The sequence below is a fragment of the Silurus meridionalis genome, chromosome 13 (assembly GCF_014805685.1).
Source record: "Silurus meridionalis isolate SWU-2019-XX chromosome 13, ASM1480568v1, whole genome shotgun sequence".
Classification (NCBI taxonomy): domain Eukaryota; kingdom Metazoa; phylum Chordata; class Actinopteri; order Siluriformes; family Siluridae; genus Silurus; species Silurus meridionalis.
Genome location: NC_060896.1, coordinates 29,122,777 through 29,142,133, shown reverse-complemented (window position 1 = coordinate 29,142,133; position 19,357 = coordinate 29,122,777). Strand labels below are relative to the sequence as shown.

Sequence of the window (19,357 nt, the reverse complement as noted above, 5' to 3'; positions counted from 1 at the left end):
AAAAAAAGAGGAAAATATACAACACTACATTACCCAGAATGCCCCGCAAACAGTGGCGTGGAACTACGCATGCGCAGAAACGCGACCTCATCGGGAAGCTACCCTGAGACCGGTTGTTTAACTATTCGTTCGTTTGAGCAGGTATTCCTCTATTTATATGTTTTGGTCGATTTTAAAATCTATTTAAATTTAGTTTAATGACATGAACGTTAGAAATGTTATTAAATAATCTGAATAATTGAATTGAATAGCTTCTGGTGCTAGTGAGAGCTAGCTTGGGTTTAGCCGTGCTGATGTAGGTAATTATTATGTAGGTTCATTATTAATATCATTATTAATGTAAATATATATTATTATTATTATTATTATTATTACAATCATTTACACCCGAGTTCTGTCAGGGAAATCAGTGCAGTTAATAATTTATACAGGAGTAAACAAACATGTCCAGGATTAATGACTAACCTGCAGGTGCACTGTGAGATTTAGAGAATAATCCTGAGATCTCAGTCATTTCTCCTCATTCTCCTGTAAATAGTGAGTTTGTACACCATAGTGCGCTATTTACTGATCAGACCTGTGCTATATCTCAACAACACTGCGTTTTCATCCTGTATTTGTGCTAATAATCAAAAGAAAGGCTATAAATCCATAATTAAAGGCTGTAAACAGAGGAACTGAGATGGGCATGAAACCTGCAGAAACATCTGCACATGGAATCACTGTGGTTGATCTGTTTCCATGTTTTGTAATGTTTTATATTCAAGTAGAAAATGAGGTCACGTTCGTGTGATCATGTTCTGTGTGTTTTGTTTTCAGATGTAGGCGCTTTGGACTCATCGACAGTGATGTCATCGAACCTGTGCACGCGACTGTTCCAGCTCGGTCGCTCGAGTCGAGCGGTTTTCTCCGCTGGTCTTCACGCTCGTCCCGAGTGCCGCTCCAGCAGACGGCTGGTCCAGGTGAGGTTCTGCTCGTCTCGGGGAAGGAGTTCAGACCGAGACTCTGGTCAGGACAGAGAACATGGACTTTCTTCTGGGGGACGTGAGCTGGATTTCCAGCTGAGCCGGTTGCAGGTGGACGCTGTGCTGCGTGCTAATGAGCAGTCTGTGCGAGTTCCTGAGTTCGATGGACGTGGAGGTCTGAGTCCAGTGCTAAAGTTCGAGAGCAATCAGCTCGCTGCCAATTCCCCTCTGGAGGACAGACGCAGCAGCGCCACCTGCTTGCAGACACGCGGGATGCTGTTTGGGGTTTTCGACGGTCACGGCGGTCACGCGTGTGCTCAGGTGGTCAGTGAGCGTCTGCCCTATTATGTCGCCGTGGCGATGATGGCAGAGTCCAGCCTGGAGGATCTGGAGGCTTCGATGGAGACGTTACGTCCGGCACCGCCCATTCTGCAGTGGTACAAACACCACAATGACCTCAACTACCGCGAGTCCGCTGCTCTGTATGTCAATCACTTGCGTGTTTTCTGGCAAGAGCTTCTCGCCAGCGAAGAGCACGGAGACGGGATGAAGCCCAGCGACGCCCTCAGCTACGCTTTCCAGCGCCTGGACGCAGATCTTTCTCTGGAGGCTCAGGTCCCGTTAGCGAGCGACCTGATGCGGAACACGGCGGTTCAGGCGGCGTTCGCAGGGTGCACTGCTTGTCTTGCTCACGTAGGACCTGAAGGCATTTATGTAGCGAATGTCGGCGATTGCAGAGCCGTGCTCGGAGTTCAGGAAAGCGACGGGAGCTGGAGCGCGCTGCCTCTTTCTCGTGATCATAACACCACCAACGCGGCCGAAGTGGAACGAGTACTTTCTCAGCATCCGCACAGCGAGCGCGAGACCGTCATCATGGACGACCGGCTGCTCGGCGTCTTGATGCCGCTGCGAGCGTTCGGAGACGTCCGCTTTAAATGGAGCCGCGAGCTGCAGCAGAGCGTGTTAGAAAAAGGAGGCTGTGACTCCGAGGCGCTGAATCTTTATCAATACGCACCACCTAATTACCTCACACCGCCGTATCTCGAGGCCACGCCTGAGGTTACGTATCACCGCCTGCGCCCTCAGGACCGCTTCCTGATCCTGGCGTCAGACGGCCTGTGGGACGAAATGGATAACGAGGAAGCGGTTCGGCTGGTGGCGGAACATTTAACCGGCGTCCACCTGCAGGCTCCGGTCTCGGCCAGCCAGCTCAGCCTGGGACAGATGCACCAGCTGCTGCTGCAGCGCCAAGCGCGTGCCACGCCCACGCTCGACCAGAACGCAGCCACACACTTGATCCGCCACGCCCTCGGGACAAACGAGTACGGAGAGATGGACCAAGAGAGACTGGCGGCCATGTTGGCTTTCCCAGACGACCTGGCACGCATGTATCGCGATGACATCACCATCAACGTGATTTATTTCAACTCGAGTCTCAACAAAACGCCACGGAATAAATTGTGATGTTTCTGTAAATAAATAAACCTGTAAACAAACATATAGCACTTATAAACACCTAAAGACCATCTGTGAGACTTTCAGCCTCATGTTGTGTTCACTGGATGAAGATTATCGCTGACCTGAAGCTCAGCCCTTTGTTCTGACAGAACTTTCACCTTTTATCAAGTGATGGAATATTTTAACCATAAACAAACTTCAACATCTCATGTGGAGCTTCATCACACCTTCATCACCTACTCGCTTACAAGATTTACACATTACAAAATACACCTGACTGATTTCAGCTCAGGTGCACAAAACACTCATAAAAACAGGATATTGTGTTTTAAATCTTATACTGTGATACACACACACACACACACACACACACACACACACCTGCTGAGACTGAGTTTAGATTTATTCAATCACTTTTCTTTCTAATTATAATCTAATCTTTGCACATTATAATGTCTGTGTGAAATCCACTCTTGCGTTCTCGTGAGATTGTGAGAATGTTGGATGTTGTGCTGATGATGTTCTTTGAGGACGTTGTGGTACTTCTTCTATTTAGTTTTTTATTATTTTTGTTGCTGCACCTCATATATGAATGTTTACATTCATTCTGTATCCTTTACATGAGCAATTCATTATTCACTTATAGTCCAAATAACTTCAACACACATCTTTACATTCTGGATCTTCTCCTGGATCTTTCTGTGGACACTGTGCTGGTGTGTGTGAACCTCAGTGTGTTCAGGAGTGAAATGATGGTCATGTGCTGGTCAGAAGATACGACTCGTAGGTATTAACCAGGTCATGTTTTGTGCTGTGAAATTAATTCTGTTTTCTTTTCTCTTATTTATGATCAGCTGTGATCTATAAAACCTGAGAGACCGTGAACATGTCCAGCATTGTTTTTATTTGAGCAGATTTCCTATTTTAATTCTCTGTGTAAAGATTCTTTACTGTACAGGACAAATAAACTATTTACATGTGTGTAACCTCAAAGATTCTTCTAATGATCATTTACATCCACCTGAGACTGTGAGGTTCTGTATAACAGCTAACCCCATACACAGTGTGTGTGTGTGTGTGTGTGTGTGTGTGTGTGTGTATACTTTATATAAAACAGTGTGTGAGTTACTGTATGCACCTGTACATCTAAAATAATATCACAGTCTTGAAAATATTATATAGTACATTAAAAAAAGCCAAAAAGGCAAATAATAATAATAAAACATTTCTATAATCCTGTAGTGAATAAGCATATATTAATATATTGTTATAGTAAATGAATTATTATTGAATATTTAATATCACGTTTTTTTTTAATTGATGCTTTTTATTTGTTGGATTTTTAAATGATTTCACAGCTATGTTTAGTGTCGATGCTGTAAATGATCAGCAGGGGGCGTGTGTAAGTCCGTTTCCTCGTCCTCGGCGCCATTCCCGTCATGCGCATGCGCCGAACGCGCGCGGAAATTCAAAAAGTTCTTCGTTGGTTTGAGGGAAACGCGTTGAGGAGCAGAGCAGAGTTACTGCAGTTACCTTCAGAGGTGAGAACAACATCTGAATTTACACCGTTATTAATCAATAATCCCCCGCATTCTCCTGCTCCTTTACAGACTGCGCTTCTGTACTCTGTGGTTTGTGTTGTTCTCGGAGATAATGTGCTAGTTAGGAGTTAGCTTCAGGCTTCAGGGCGCTAATGAGGTCATGTAGACAGGTGATATTTACTCACTGTGGTCAAACTTACACGGAATTAAAAAGAACAAAAACCTCAATTCCAACAGTTTTAATGTAATTTAACTCCAGTAGAATCGAAAGTGAGAAGTTTTAATGAGAATAATAAAATCATGCTAATGTTGTAGCTAGTGTGCTAGCGTCAGTCCTGTGAGCTAAAGATGTTCTGATCTCTGAGTGTTCTCCTAAAACAGAGCAGATTCCGGATTATTGCTTTTTCTCGGAGTCTGACAGCCAGAGGATGGAAAAGCAGACGGATAAAAATACAAAGAGACAGAGAGACCCGCTGGAGGAGAACATCTCCGCTTCTCATGGTGTGTGCTTCAACTTCTAATCAGAGATATCACAAAAGTGTCACTTTACACCAGCCCCCCCCCCCACGCCCCCGACCCGACACACACACACACACACACACACACACACACACACACACACATCTGGAACCTCTTTGGAACACCATGCTCAGCTTTAACTCCATTTCTATAAATATGGTAAATATCTTCTGCTGTTGTGATGTGTGTAGAGTTGGATGCAGTGTTAAAGAGAAGACGCCTGGCTGCAGGAGGAGTGGAGAATCATAACCCTGAGCAGAGAGCACTGAGGTCTCCGGCCCGATCACACCGCGCCGAGTCCGAGGTGAAACCGGACACACCTGCCATCGCCTCGGTCCGACTCCGAGTTCAGCAGCTCACTCAGAGACGAGATGGTGAGACATGCTACTTTATCTTCATTTAAACCAGTGGTTCTCGAACCTTTTCTGCTGTTCCTCACTTCACAAGGGGTGAATTTTCAAACCCCATCTGTCCTCCATCACCCCGATAATTATTAATGACATACATGAAGTTTAAAAATGTTTATTACATTAATGTCCTGATTGTGATTATTTCAATAAAGAAAATCATAAACTTAACAAAGATGATATAAATCCTGCTCCACCTGTCATGTCTTTACTCCACACTAGAGGGGCGCTCTACATTTTGAAAGCCACTGAGCTATAGTGTGTGTGTGTGTGTGTGTGTGTGTGTGTGTGTGTGTGTGTGTGTGTGTGTGTGTAGGTGGGGCTGCACTGGTCCAGCGCTGTATGTCTGACCCCGGGGCAGAGAGTCCCTCCAGCACTTTACTGCGAGATGTTTGTCACATCGGTGAGTTTCAGCATCATCCTGCATCTTGATTGGCTAAAGATACTCCGGGATTTGAAGCCTAAAAAAGAAGGTAAATATTCCGTGTGTGTGTGTGTGTGTGTGTGTGTGTGTGTGTGTGTGTGTGTGTGTGTAAGGCGAAGGAGAGTTTAGTTCTCGGTTGGAGCGCTTTAAGACCCCGACTCCGGAGCGCAGCCTTTCCCTGGCCACGCCCAGCACACGCCAGCTCTCCAGCTTGATCCAGAACAAGCAACAGCAGCTCAACACCACCATGACCCCCAGCACCAAGGAGGCGTCCCGTATACGCCAGGTACACACACACACACACACACACACACGCACTCGAGCTGTGTGTGTTATCTCTGAAGTTGTGTGTGTGTGTGTGTGTGTGTTTTAGGCTCGAGAGGATGAGCTGCAGTCCCTCAGGGTGCAGCCTCTTACAGAGAACATGTGGCTCAAGAGGAGCTTCTCTGACCCTTTCCTGGCTGAGGTAGATTTATTTTATTGTACATGATCAGTCCTCTCGTGTACTTTTGTCCATCGGTTGTCTGAGTGAGAGCAGAGCAGTATCTGAGCTCCTGGATATGAGATGGTCTTCTGCACTACATTAGTGTGTAATGTACAATTCTAACGTTTTTTTCTCAGAGGGTTACGCCTTCAAGCAGCTCACGGACCAGAAATATTCCTTGGCCTCCGTTACAGTTTGAGAACGTGAGCATGTCATGTTTGAGTCGGTGATGTGCACCGGGTGGTTATTAGAACGACTTTCTCTTTATTAAAGATTAATAATAAATATAAGAGAAAATTAGACGTCTTTTAAAATTAACGTTATTTATTTTTTTGCTTTTTAGAAACATTTATATTTTTATTGCTAAAATTGCACAAAAGAATATCTGTAAAAACTTCATCCATTTAGTGCCTTTAAATACCATATTACATCAAAATACAAATATAAAATATCATTTTAAATGACTTTAAAAAAGGAAAACTCAGTTGTTTTCTTTGTTTTTGTTTGGAATGATCTCAAACGTTGGAAACTTTGTCATTTTCTTTGGTCTGAATCTTCTCACCTTCGCTGTTCTCTCCCCTTTCCTCCATTTCTTAAGATATTAATTAGTCCATCTAGATCCACACAGAGCACTGTGTTTCCCCACGGAACATTATTACTGACGCACCGCTTGCTAAACTCAGATTCTGAGAGCAGAACGTTAGAGGTGATTCAGATGATGGACTTATTTATTGGTGAATATTAATGTTCCAGTGCTGCTGTTATAATAAGGTGTGATGATTCCAACATTACTGTTTAAGCTCCAGTGTAACAACAAACTTCACACCTCAGTGCCATCTGAGTTAAATGATGAGGTTAAAGGTGAACTGAGACACTGTGGGTTTTTTCATTTCCTTTCAGTCACCTAACTGTCACCTGTGCACACGAAGCAGCAGTAAAGTGAAGTGATGTTGGGACTCGTGAACGTCTGAGGGAGTGAGTAATCAGCGCTGGCTCTGTTTTTCAGGACGACTCCAGCATCGATTTTAAAGAATCCGAATGCAGTTTGAGCTTCAGTGGAGTGAATGAGACGATGGGGGAGAGTTTCACTGCGGAGACACAGCCAACTGCTACAGCACCTAGTCCTCCAGGTGAGCTGTCATCACTGCACTGTGATTGGTCAGAAGGTGTTGAGTAATTTTCTGTAGTAACAGCAGTGCATGTTTAGAGTAATGCGCTCGTTCTGATGCGTTATTGTTTTTATAGCGACGCCGTATCCACGGAGACGTGTGATGGAGTCTCTCATATAGTAATTACATGTTTATGTGCAAACAAGTCTCCAGTGTCCAGATTAGGTTTAGTCAAATCTTTAGGACAGGAATAATCATTTTTTTCCTAAATGAGAGAGAGAGATAGAGAGATAGATAGATAGATAATAGCGTCTATTTCCTATCATTAGATGTAACTATAAATGCACGGTGTGTAATTAAACATTGTTGAAGGTTGGTGTAAGACGTGTAAAACACGTCCATGCTGCTGGAGGAAGCTGATCACCATCAGAGTGGTGGCAGTTTCTCTGCTTCATCACTGGTCAGTACTAAAGCATTAATGTCATGTGATTTTGAATCCTCTCATGGTTTAGAGTTGGTGGTGCATCCTCAGGAGGAAATGAACACTTCTGCTTTAATCGACAAGATGTTTGAAGATGTCCTGCAAGCCGCAGACAGAGAAGAGGAGGAAGAGCAAGAGGAGGAAGAGCAAGAGGAGGAAGAGCAAGGGAAGGACAGCAGTGTTTCTGAGAGTAGAGAGGAAGGTGATGTGGAGACTGCTGAAACCGAGCTGAAGGTGAGATCTCCGAGTCCTACCTGTGGAGGAGATGAAGTGTGCAACAGCGAACAGAAAGAGTGTGAGAACTCGGATGAAGACGAGGAAGTAGATGGAGTGAGGAAGGAGAGCACAGTGTGTCATGAGGAAGACTTCCTGTCTCTTCCTCCGAGCTGCATCCTCTCTCCTCTCAGCAAGTCTGTGGAAGCCGTTGTCACACCCATGGTGAGAAACATCATGATTTTGATAAATATTTAATTATTAACACATTCATCTAATTATTATGTCGTCTTTCCATTTGGTAAAAAAACAATCCAGAGGTTGATCACTGCGCCTCCCCCCATGGTGCTGTGTGATCCTGCAGAGGAAGTGGCCACGCCCCCTGCTCCACCTCTCTACAGGTAAGTGCTTTAAGAAGTTGGCCTTTCTAAGATTCTGGCACTGCCAAGTAATTAATCTCTTCCATCATGTCCATTAACACTTAGTGTAACAATATTTTAGAAAATATAAATACTAATTACTTTATTTGATCACAATAAAATAATCATGAGACAAATTTAATTAATTAAAATATCAATCTGTACCTTCATTAATCATAAAATGGAGGTACCTAATCAAACTAGGTTTAATAAAGTTCAGTGTACATGTATTGTGACTCTGCTTCATATAGTCTTTGTTGTTTTATTGTGTACTATAAAAAGAAAAAGGTTGTAAATCAGATCCATGTGATTCTCGTTCTCACTCAAAAACATTTGCATCATATTTAACTGCTGAAATATATAATATATAATATATATATGGTTAGATTAAGAGTGAATGATAAGAACTTAAAGCCTGGTACATGCCAAGCTGATGGTCTGGTGTCGGGAGTGTCGGGAATGTCAGTAGCTCTTCCGGTTTTCCAGTTTGGATGCAGGATGCAGACTACTGCCACCTGCTGGTAAAGGAGAGTTATGCTCTCACCCAAACACAGATTGTACACAGTGTGGTGTCTCAGATCCACCTGCCCAATAATCTGCCTAATTTGCAGCACGATTAATAAAATGCTGATTAGTAACAATTAATAATTTTTAGGCTTCTTGTGTTTTAATAAACAGGTGAGATGCGATATTCTGGGGAAAAATTGGAGTGTGGTGGGATAAAGTGGAGTTACTGTTGTTATACTGTGTTTATTTTCCTATAACTGCATGTCCCCATGTGTTTTATCCCTCCTACACCACACCAATCTGACAGCAGTTAAAATGTGTATTTATTAACTGATTAATTTATTAATTATTTATTTGTAGTTTAACACTGTGACCTCTGTGAAACCTCGGTCTCTTGTCACTTAATTTATAGCATCTATAAACACTCATACCCTCACCAGTCTGTCCTTATTCTCTCTTTTCTCATAAACAAGAGGAATAAAACACAGCTTGTTATCTTAGAGAAACTGAAAACTATTAACACCTTCAGGTGGTGTCACATGATCTTCTTCACTATGTTCTTTCTCAGTAATGACAGCAGTTTGTGTGTTTTTCTGCAGTATCGATGTGTACCGCTCTCAGAGAAAGAATCCTCCTCCATCCTCTCAGAGTGTAACTCCTGGAGTTCAGAAACAGTGTGCTGAGAAATCGTGCATCAAACCAGCCATCAACACCAAGGACACTATAAAGGTTTATCAGAATCAATATTACATCATGTTTCAGTTTCTTATGTATCATTACACCAGGTTTTGCTAAATCTACTACTAATTAATTTCTTTTTATTTCTTTTTCCTTTCTTTAATGGGTAATTATTAATATTTGCTGTAGTTTAACTGGAGCCTCAGTTAAGAATTTTATTGTACAAACTGTGTGTGTGTGTGTGTGTGTGTGTGTGTGTGTGTGTGTGTGTGTGTGTGTGTGTGTGTTGTGCAGGCTCTCAGTGACGAGGCATCTAAGCTGCAGAATGTGGTGAACCAGACTCTACAGGCCCTGAGCTGCTGCAGTGATGAAGAACATGGTAAAGGATCTCTGCAGGAAGCAGAAGCTGAGAAACTCCTGCTTGTTTCCAGTGAGTAGAGATTTAATCTCATTATAACATTTAAGTGATAAATATTATATTATATTTTATTTAATAAACATAAACCTACATTATTCTATCTCAATAATGAAGGGTTATATGTATAGCAGTGTAGATATATAATAAATAATCTCCTGTTTAACATTGTCCTGATTTAAGATCATCATAAAATAACGTGAAACCCTCTGCGTGACGTGTGCTGCAGGTGAGAAGCACGCGGCTCTGCTGGCTGAGATCAATCGCCTGAGAGAACGAGGAGCAGGACGAGAGCCGGACTCCAAACCAGATCATCTGCAGCCCTGTAGAGGAACCGTCAGCATCAACAACATCCAGCTGCCCCTCAAGGTGGAATTTGTGTGCTCCGCCCGCACAGGTGAGATCAGAGAGAGGGAGGGAGAGAGGGAGGGAGAGAGGGAGGGAGGGAGAGAGAGAGGAGGGAGAGAGAGAGAGGGAGGGAGAGAGGGAGGGAGAGAGGGAGAGAGGGAGGGAGAGAGGGAGGGAGAGAGGGAGGAGAGGGAGGAGGGAGGGAGGGAGGGAGGGAGGGAGAGAGAGCACAGTGTAAATGTAGTGATGTACAGTGTTGGTAATGAGCAGTGTGTGTGTGTGTGTGTGCGCGCAGCTCGTCCTACTCACTACTTCTTCATTCTGATCCGTTACGGAGCGTATAACATCGTGGCTACTCCACTGGCTACTGCTGCTGATGCTGATAAAGGAGACACCATCACCTTCCCCACCTCCATCACACTGTCAGTCCTCTCTTCTTCTTCTTCTTCTTCTTATTATTATTATTATTATTATGTACAGGAGTCTGACACATCAAAACTTTAAGTTTAATATAAATAAGAATTAAATCTCATTGGTATTCTAGAGGAAATAAAAGGAGAAAAGAAACATGTTATCCCTGTTAAACTGTGTGTGTGTGTGTGTGTGTGTGTGTGTGTGTGTGTGTGTGTTTCGTCTCTTTCTAGGCAGGACATTCGCTCTAACTTTGAGATTGATGTAGAAGTCTACAGCCTGGTGAGTAGATCAGCTTTCTGTTGGTCCACTACAGAGCACTGTTCTGTCCTTCCTCACACACACACACACACACACACACACACACACACACACACACACTCTTACAGATGGTGTGTTCTTCTCATTTTATTTTCTTTACCTGTCTGTGTTGTAGTGCAACAGTGCAGCTAACAACAGCAGCGCTAACGTTCAGCAGCAGCGCAGCTCTACTAGATCAAAAGTAGGTACATGGCTAACGTCACTTATTACAGAGTGTCGAGTGCAAACTTTCATATGATGCTCTGTGTGTGTGTGTGTGTGTGTGTGTGTGTGTGTGTGTGTGTGTCAAGGCAACACCAAGGAAGCTACTCAGCAGCATTAAGGTACTTTCTTTCATAAATCTATATATAAATATAGATCTAATATAAATCTATATTGTATTAGCAATATAAAATAACATTTTAATTAGATTAGAATTGTTACTAAATATTATATTTATGGAAGAATATTACGAATGCTAATCAGTTCTTAATACTTTATAATGTAATAATAAACTCTATTATGATGCAGTAATTATGTATTTTAGTGCTTTTGAAAGAATTAGTTGAAATCAATAAGATGATTATTATGATTTTTGTTTGGATTTAATAATATTTTCTGTTGTAATGTTTATTATTGTTGATGTGAAATGATGAACTATTCACTCTTTATTCCTGCAGAAATCCACCCCATGTTCCACTTGTAAGTGTTTATTCTCCTCTCAGGTGTATTTACTATCCCTGTACCTGCTGCTCTCTAAACTGGTTTTCTTTACCACAGCTGGAGCTTCATCTGCTCTGGATCCTCGGCGCTCCAGTAACTTCTCTTTAGTCGGATCTCATAAGATCACCCTGTCCTCTTTGGGGCAGAGCAAGTTCCTGCTGGATAAGGTGTGGACTTTACATACAACTCGTGTGTGTGTGTGTGTGTGTGTGTGTGTGTGTGTGTGTGTGTGTTGCACCGTGGTGGGGTCTGTGGTTATATAACTGTGCTTTCTCTTCCCTTTTCCCCTGTTTTTTCCTCTCAGATGAAGTTTGAGGGCAAAATCAGGCGACTCCTGGGAGATGAGTTTCAGGAAAAGGTGTTGCAGCACCTCTTCTTCACATTTCTCTTCTCTTCTCTTTCTGTCTCTGTGTTTGGTGTTAATCTGATAATCACAGGATTTAAACTCCGGCAGCATGGTGGCATTGAGCACAAAACAAAACCTCACAAATCTTTGGACTGTTATTTTAATATATATTTTATAAAGATATAAATAAATAACCACATGATGAATAACTCACATGCACTCGAGAGGCGTGTGATGAATGTATGTGGTGTTTGTTCAGATCAGCACGTGTACACCACTGTATTAGTGTAAACACTACACTATTCATATCCATAAAGAATTATCATTAGATTTGAGATGTGATGAAGGTGTGTGTAGTGTTTTACTGGTTCTGCTGGAACTCTGGTGATGTAGGTGCCCTTCCTGTCCCCCCTGGACGGTCACATCTACCTGCGGCTGCACAATGAGAGTCACTCCAATGTACAGCACCAAGGATTCCTGGTGTGTAGGAGAAATAACTGCCTCGTTCCTAAATATCACTTTATAGATCAAGACTTGAGTGTTTTATTTATACTCTGTATTTATTTCTCGTGACTCCTCTTGTGATCAGACCATGTTTGAGGATGTGAGTGGATTCGGAGCTTGGCAGCGTCTCTTCTTTAAGCTAGAAGGAGGAATTCTCTATTATTGGAACCACCCCAATGAGATGGGCAGCAAGGTGAGAAAACAGCTCATCCCTCACTCCCAGATATACTTCATCTCTCAATCTAGTGCAGCTTTTTACACTGAGCAGGAATAACATTATAACACTGACATTATAACACTGACATTATAACACTGACATTATAACACTGACATTATGACATTATAACACTGAGTGGTGAAGTGAAGAACACTGATGATCTTCATCATGGCTCCTGTTAGTGTCGGGATTTATTTATTAAGCAGCAGATGAACATTTTGTGCTTAAAGTTGATGTTAGAAGGAAAAATGTGCGTAAGGATTTAAGTGAGTTGGATAAATTGTGACGTCTAGACGTCTGGGTCAGAGCGTCTCCAAATCTGCAGCTCTTGTGGGATGTTCCTGGTCTGCAGTGGACAGAATCTATCAAAATTGATGCACATGAGGAGCGAAGGCTGGTCCGTGTGGTCCGATCCAACAGACGAGCTCCTGAAGCTCAAACTGCTGAAGAAGTTCACGCTGTTGCTGCAAGTTGGGTCACGACTGTTTTAGCAGCAAAAAGGGATCAACACGATATTAGAGAGGTGCTCATGATGATGTGTCTGATCTGTGTAAATGCAGCATTTGATCTCATTTTGTTTATCGTTCTCCTCTCAGCCAGCAGAGGGCAGCGTTTCCCTCTCTGGCTTTGACAGTGTGAAGGCGGTGGAGAGGGACTCATGTGCTCGGCCTCACACCTTTGAACTGGTGAACTCTAGGACCCTGCAGCAAGACCACACCTTGATCAAGTGGGATTTTCTTTATTTTATTAGAAGTAGAAATATATAAAGGATAAATAATAATAAAAGATCAACTTTTCCCTCTGTGTGAAGGAGCTGGTTCTCTGCAGACACTCGTGAGGAACGAGCAGACTGGATGGAGAAGCTGAGCCAGGTGCTGCTGGACCTGCAGACATGGAGCCGGCGAGGTGCTGAGGAAGAGAGTGATGGAGCGAGCACTATGTCTATCACGGCAACTTCACGTGAAAGCTTCCTTTAACACGTTACTGATACACGTCATACACCTCATACACCTTAGGAAGCAAGCATGAAGGTTAAAACACCGGAGTCTGATGGACTGAGCACAGTTTAAAGTGTGTGTGTGTGTGTGTGTGTGTGTGTGTGTGTGTGTGTGAGTGAGATTATACATTTTAAACATTAGTGTAACAGTAATATCACACTAATTAATACAACACTCTCAGTGCAAATACATACATTTATCTGTCTCTCTCTCTCGTCTCTCTCTCTTATGTCTCTCTCTCATGTCTCTCTCTCTCTCGTCTGTCTCTCTCTTATCCCTCTCTCATATCCCTCTCTCTCGTCTCTCTCTCTTATGTCTCTCTCTCATGTCTCTCTCTCATGTCTCTCTCTCATGTCTCTCTCTTATCCCTCTCTCATATCCCTCTCTCTCGTCTCTCTCTCTTATGTCTCTCTCTCTCGTCTCTCTCTCATGTCTCTCTCTCTCTCTTATCCCTCTCTCATATCCCTCTCTCTCATCTGTCTCTCAGTGGAGGTCTGTTGTGTCATGTTTTTGGAGAGAGATGTGTATATTTTTGGTATTGTGGGTCTTTAACACCGAGTAGGTGTTCATTATCGGCTCTGTTTTTTATTTGCACAGATAAAGTGTGTCATCTTTATTAAACCCTGTTTTTTTCTCCTGAAGAAATTATTCCATATATTTTTATTTTATTGCCGTACAGAAAAAACCTTCAGCTGATTCCAGATCGTATTTCAGGGTTTAGATTGTGTCAGAAGCTGGAGATGATTTTTCCCCATATTATTTATTCTGTCCTCTATCTAATGTTCAGGAGAGACTCGAACACCGAGGGAGAAATAAAAGCCGTCACCAGCCTACAGATTGCAGATGAAGTGTTTTGTAGGTCAGTGATGACTGTGGTGTTGGTGTTTTTCTGAGCAGCAGCTCGTTTTGGATGAAACACTAAATGATATAAATGATGTACTGGACTATTAATTAGCACACAATATAAACGACTGTAATTGTTTACCTGTAGTCTTCTGTCTTCTGTATGTTATTGTCTTGTGTCCACTGATTGTATGTGATACTCTGCTGTAGCTTCTACAGAATAAACACACATAAGAGAGTTTTTCCCACTCATCCTCTCTGTCTGTACATTCCAGATGTTTCTGCATAAACCAGAAAAAAATTAATAAATCAGCAAATCAGTGGCAATAAAGATATATTGAATAAAGTCAGAAATAATTGTTTATATTTATTTTTATTATATTAAAGCAAATATTGGGTTATTAATATCAGATTTCTGCTCATTTCAAGCCTGAAATTTAATTATTTTGGTTCTATTTCTATCTTTAAATATGTTTTAAATGAATACAATTATTTACTAATACATTAAAAAATAATTGTCTACATTTAATCTTTTTTATAGATATATATTTATATAAATATATAACATTTCTTAATATTTAAATGTTATCTAGAATCTTTTATCTGCAATATTTGATTTCTACAGAACAATGTTTTATTTGTTGACAAAAATGTATAACATTTATAAAGAAAAGTTTAATCAATTATGATTTAAAATCTCTGCATTATAAAGTATAAAGTTTCTGAGTAAAATAAAAATCAGTTTAATGATGTAAATAGTTTGTAAATAGTAAATAATGTGGATTGAGTGTGAATGAAGATTTGAGCAGCAGAAGAAGAAAGTTGGAGTGAAACAGTTCGAATGGAAGTTCAGGGTTGAGTTTTGTGTTACAGTAAGTGATCTCACTGCACTCAAACATGAGGCTTCGTTTGTTTCTGAGTTCCGTGTTCACGTGTTCTTCCAGCGTGTCCTCCCAGTGCTGCTGCTTCGTCTCAGAGCTCCTCGTTCCCACCACCATCTTCCCAGAACACTCACTACCACCTGCACCTTCTGTGGACAAACCCAGAACACGCTCATGAAACCTCGCTGTGGAATTAAGGATCGTTTGTGTGCTTTAAACGCAGGACCTGAATGAGTTCTGATGGAAGCTTGAAGCTGATGTGTTTGTTGTAGTACAGGGTGGTGTTCTTGATCGTCCTCGTCGTCTTCAGTCTCCTGTCGTTTAGCGTCAGATGGATCTAAAGAATCAGACGTGCAGTAAATGTCCACAGGCGAGATGATCATGTCCCCTTCACGTGTACTTGTGCTTTAAAATTCATGTGAAAGTCAGGACCTGTTACATCATGTGAGTAACGTGATCATGTTGTACAGGTCACGTGATCTCATGCTGTACACGTGGAACTTAAATCATATAGAATATTAGTCACGTGTCCTACATGCAGATGTTGTGTGACAAACATGAACAATAAAACATACTACATGTAAAAAGTGTGTGTGTGTGTGTGTGTGTGTGTGTGTGTGTGTATGTAGTATGTCAAGTTCTCACATTTTGGGAAAAAAAAAAAAAAAAAACTTCAAAAGATCGCAGGCGCCTGAAAGACCACCTACGTCTTTTTTTTTTTTTTTTGAGTTTTTTTTTGGCCTCCAGGATTATGAGGGGGAATTCGCCGGCTGTGGGGACATAACGCAGGGACAGACGGACATCTCCGACCTTCTCCTGCTGCAGTGAAACACACTAACATCACCAAACATCTCACTGAGGAGCGAAAGATTTTCTGCTGAATTTAGAGCTTTATATTAAACTCCACACAGTGTCCTGATTCTACATGAACATAAACAGTTACTTCATGCACCTGAGGAAGTTTAAACACAAAAAGGAAGTAACTGATGGTTTGTATGAGGAGGCGGAGATTTTATTACTGATTATAACACACAACTGTACACACACTCGTACTCACTTCACACATCCATGTCTTCAGTACCACTCACACTACATCACTTCATTACCACAAACTGTTTACATTTTGATAATAACATGTTTAATTACTGCACTGTGTAATATACAGCAGGGCTACTGGTGGCGCTGTTGTGTGTTTTTTTGCATGTGTCCTACACTGTCTTGTGTTGTCTTTGCTAGAAATTATTTAGAAATAGTTTCTCTATTAAAGCTGTAGTCGAGACTAAAGTGAAGTTTTCTCAGATTCACATCTTCATCACACTCCATCTGTTTCTCCTGAGGTTCGGACTCGCAATGTTGAATCTGAAACACATTCAGTCTGTAGTCAGAGATCACCATCATCTCAATACACTGCTCTATACCATTATCACACACACACACACACACACACACACACACACACACACACACACACACACATTTTCTGATTTTAACTATCTCCTGTAGTTTCACTCTGTATCCGCTAGAAAGCGCTGTTTACACAACACACTGAAAATATTAACGCGCCGCGTTCTTTAGCGCTATTGCTGACGGAGGCCACAGGGTGGCAGCAGCGTCTCTGCGTCTCTTTCACCTTCAAAAAGGGGAAGAAGAAAAAAGAAGCGGAAGTCCGCGTCTCCTGGATACGGAGAGAAGCTGAACAGGCGCAGAGCAGATCAGGATGGATTTAGATTAAATTTTTATGTTATTTTATTTGAAGAATATAAATGAATAATTCGATCACACCACGCATCGGTTTATGATTCTATAAGAATGGAGACGGTGTGAAGCTGAGAAATGGCTCAGGTACCTGATTAACATGTACATCAGTGAAGTTTTATTATGAAATTTTAAATGTAAACGTATAAACTGATGTGTGTTTAGTGTTTAAAATACACACAAAAAAATACAGAATAAAAATCATTAAAACTCAGAAGTTTTTTATAAACTGATTATATTGTGATACGTGACTATAAACTAAATGTGACTCCTACACTTTATCTGTTCATCCTGCGTGTGTGTGTATGTGTGTGTGTGTGTGTGTGTGTGTGTGTGTGTGTGTGTGTGATTCCCCTGCAGGCAGCTCTCAGTGTAGTCGGAGTGTTGGAGTGTGTGGTGCGGCGGTGTGTGGGTCCGAGTGGTGGAACTGTGATCTTCACTAAAGACACTGGAGAAACTTTAATTACTAAACACGGACACCAAGTTCTTACTGCACTGCACCTGGAGCATCCTATAGCCAGGTCTCTCACACACACACACACACACACACACACACACACACTCACACACATTATACGGTATACTGATCTTATCAGAGTGTCTCAGGAACAATGCACAGGAGTCACAGTGAAGATTCCCAGAAATCAGATAAATCTAATCACTCCTGAAGATCTGACTCTTTTATCTCCTCTTTAGTTTATAGAGAAAAACAGAGCACTTGAAGCAGTTCTGCTCAGGATTACTGACGGATTTATCACAAGATCTCTGTAGGTTATGTACAGAATTGAGAAGTTCATTTCTCGACTCTTCTTGTTTGAGTCGTTCGTTCTTTTATCACGTGACTTCCACAGACGTGTTGCAGTTTTATATACTTATATAAATGATTAACTAGAGTTAAAATATGAAGACGTGATGGAGAATCTGCTTTTTAAAAAAATTTACATTTTATTTTATTTCTGATTAAAAGAACAAAATGACTCAAAAAAAGATTCGTTCATTTTAATGAACGAGATTCAAAGAACCGATTCACTAAAATGATTCGATCTTCAAATCAGAATCAGAGGGAAATTGATACACTAGGACCACTAGGGGGTGTGTGTGGGGGCGGAGTCAGAAATCTGCTGTCATCGGTCAGAACTACGAACATCGTAAAGGTAGAAGTGTTTTTTAGAAATCGTGTGTGTGTGTGTGTGTGTGTGTGTGTGTGTGTGTTTTGCAGCACCGTGTTGGAGTGTGTGTGCGCACACCATCGTGTTACAGCGGACGGTTCGAAGTCGTTCATCCTCCTGCTGGCGGCGCTGCTGCGGGGAATCTGTGACTCTGTACGTGACTGCACACTCGCGCAGCGCCGGCACGCCTCCTGGAAATTGGCCAATCAGCTTCAAGCGTTCTGCCTGGACGGGTTGGATGAAGTGATAGCTCACGGCGTTGTGCCTTATGCCTCGTCTCTTTTCGGTCCCGGCGGACGTGAGCTGGAGGGCGGAGTCTTGGCTGCATTGGTGGGCGGGTTTGTCGGTGGGCGGGTCAGTCCCGGTCAGGCCGAGGTTCTCACGCCGCTGCTGTGTGAGCTGTACACGAGGGTCAGACACGGAGACGCAGACGTCGCCGCCATCTCATTTATCCACTCGCACTTCTCTCAGCTGCACACGGGCGTGTCGGGACTCCAAAGCGCCCAATCATGCGTGGTGGAAGGCATGCTCCTGACTTGTAATTGGTCCGTTTGGAAAGAGCCATGCGGCCCGGTGAGGTTGCTAGCTGTTTTTGAGAAATTAGACGCGAGTTGCGATGAGGGTGCGTGTGTTCAGGTTCAGGAGGACTGGACGTTTCAGAGTGACTGCGTCCTGCAGGAGAGATTAGCGAGCATCCTGAAGCTCGGGGTGAACGTCATGATGTCGACGGTGAAGCAGTCGGAGCGGGTGCAGGTGTGGGCGTGGCTGAACGCCATCTCTGTTCTGGACTGCTGCGATCCTGGAGAGTTGGACCTGCTATGTGAACTCAGTGAAGCAGAATCGCTCACGCTGCAGCCTCTGATGCGTGTGGGGACGCTAACACGCTGCAGTCGCTTTCAGCTCGGGGGACGCAAATACGCTAACGTCGGGGTCACACACACATCAGTACACACACACACCCTGGTGCTGTGTGCACCCACTGCAGGAGCACTGGAGCAGAGTGTAAGCACCAGCCGAGGCGTGTTCTCCATGCTGCAGCACCTGAGTCAGTCTCACAGACACAACAATGTCTCACCAGGTCCTCCCCAGCAGTGTGTCACGTCCCCACAGCGGCTCACGTCCCCACAATGTCTCCCATCCTCACATTATCTCACGTCCCCACAGCTTGACTCACCATGTCCAAACTTGCGCCAGTGCATTTTAAACACTGGTGATGTCATCCCTGTGGGAGGAGCTTTTGAG

The 19,357-nt window shown here is 42.7% G+C and overlaps 3 protein-coding genes across 6 annotated transcripts in view; all 3 read left to right on the top strand.

The window, feature by feature from the left end:
* The first annotated feature begins 8 nt into the window (after positions 1-8).
* Positions 9-3,416, top strand: pdp2 (putative pyruvate dehydrogenase phosphatase isoenzyme 2). Its single transcript, XM_046864887.1, has 2 exons — positions 9-141; positions 820-3,416. The coding sequence occupies exon 2, from the start codon at positions 849-851 to the stop codon at positions 2,427-2,429; it is 1,581 nt and encodes a 526-aa protein (XP_046720843.1). The 5' UTR covers positions 9-141; positions 820-848; the 3' UTR covers positions 2,430-3,416.
* Positions 3,417-3,823: 407 nt separating this feature from the next.
* Positions 3,824-13,779, top strand: si:dkey-30c15.10 (uncharacterized protein LOC559353 homolog). Of its 4 annotated transcripts, none has more exons than XM_046864873.1 (24): positions 3,824-3,964; positions 4,346-4,465; positions 4,675-4,857; positions 5,207-5,293; positions 5,428-5,600; positions 5,688-5,780; positions 5,936-6,001; positions 6,805-6,928; positions 7,420-7,826; positions 7,920-8,002; positions 9,127-9,256; positions 9,500-9,635; positions 9,850-10,017; positions 10,264-10,390; positions 10,613-10,661; positions 10,816-10,881; positions 10,991-11,023; positions 11,360-11,381; positions 11,460-11,569; positions 11,707-11,760; positions 12,142-12,228; positions 12,338-12,445; positions 13,066-13,196; positions 13,281-13,779. In XM_046864873.1, exons 2-24 carry the CDS (start codon positions 4,393-4,395, stop codon positions 13,444-13,446), a joined length of 2,676 nt encoding a protein of 891 aa, XP_046720829.1. In that variant the 5' UTR covers positions 3,824-3,964; positions 4,346-4,392; the 3' UTR covers positions 13,447-13,779. The 4 variants fall into 4 exon arrangements, with proteins under 4 accessions (XP_046720829.1, XP_046720826.1, XP_046720828.1 ...); XM_046864870.1 differs by having other exon boundaries at positions 3,851-3,964; positions 4,351-4,465; XM_046864872.1 differs by lacking the exon at positions 5,936-6,001 and having other exon boundaries at positions 3,851-3,964; positions 4,351-4,465.
* A 3,041-nt stretch (positions 13,780-16,820) lies between these two features.
* bbs10 (Bardet-Biedl syndrome 10) overlaps positions 16,821-19,357 on the top strand; it is a 3,391-nt gene continuing 854 nt past the window's right edge. Inside the window, exons 1-3 of the mRNA XM_046864886.1 lie at positions 16,821-17,033; positions 17,307-17,467; positions 18,166-19,357. The exon at positions 18,166-19,357 is cut by the window's right edge and continues 854 nt beyond it. Of these exons, the coding sequence (XP_046720842.1) occupies positions 17,025-17,033; positions 17,307-17,467; positions 18,166-19,357 (1,362 nt within the window). The 5' untranslated portion in view covers positions 16,821-17,024. The remainder of the gene's footprint in view (positions 17,034-17,306; positions 17,468-18,165) is intronic.

Excerpts from the sequence above, each read along its gene's own strand:
- si:dkey-30c15.10 (XM_046864870.1), top strand. The coding sequence starts at position 3,863 with ATGCGCATGCGCCGAACGCGCGCGGAAATTCAAAAAGTTCTTCGTTGG. Across the intron at positions 11,024-11,359 it reads AGCTACTCAGCAGCATTAAG|AAATCCACCCCATGTTCCAC; the intron begins GTACTTTCTTTC and ends TTATTCCTGCAG. Across the intron at positions 12,446-13,065 it reads CCAATGAGATGGGCAGCAAG|CCAGCAGAGGGCAGCGTTTC; the intron begins GTGAGAAAACAG and ends TTCTCCTCTCAG.
- pdp2 (XM_046864887.1), top strand. The coding sequence starts at position 849 with ATGTCATCGAACCTGTGCACGCGACTGTTCCAGCTCGGTCGCTCGAGT.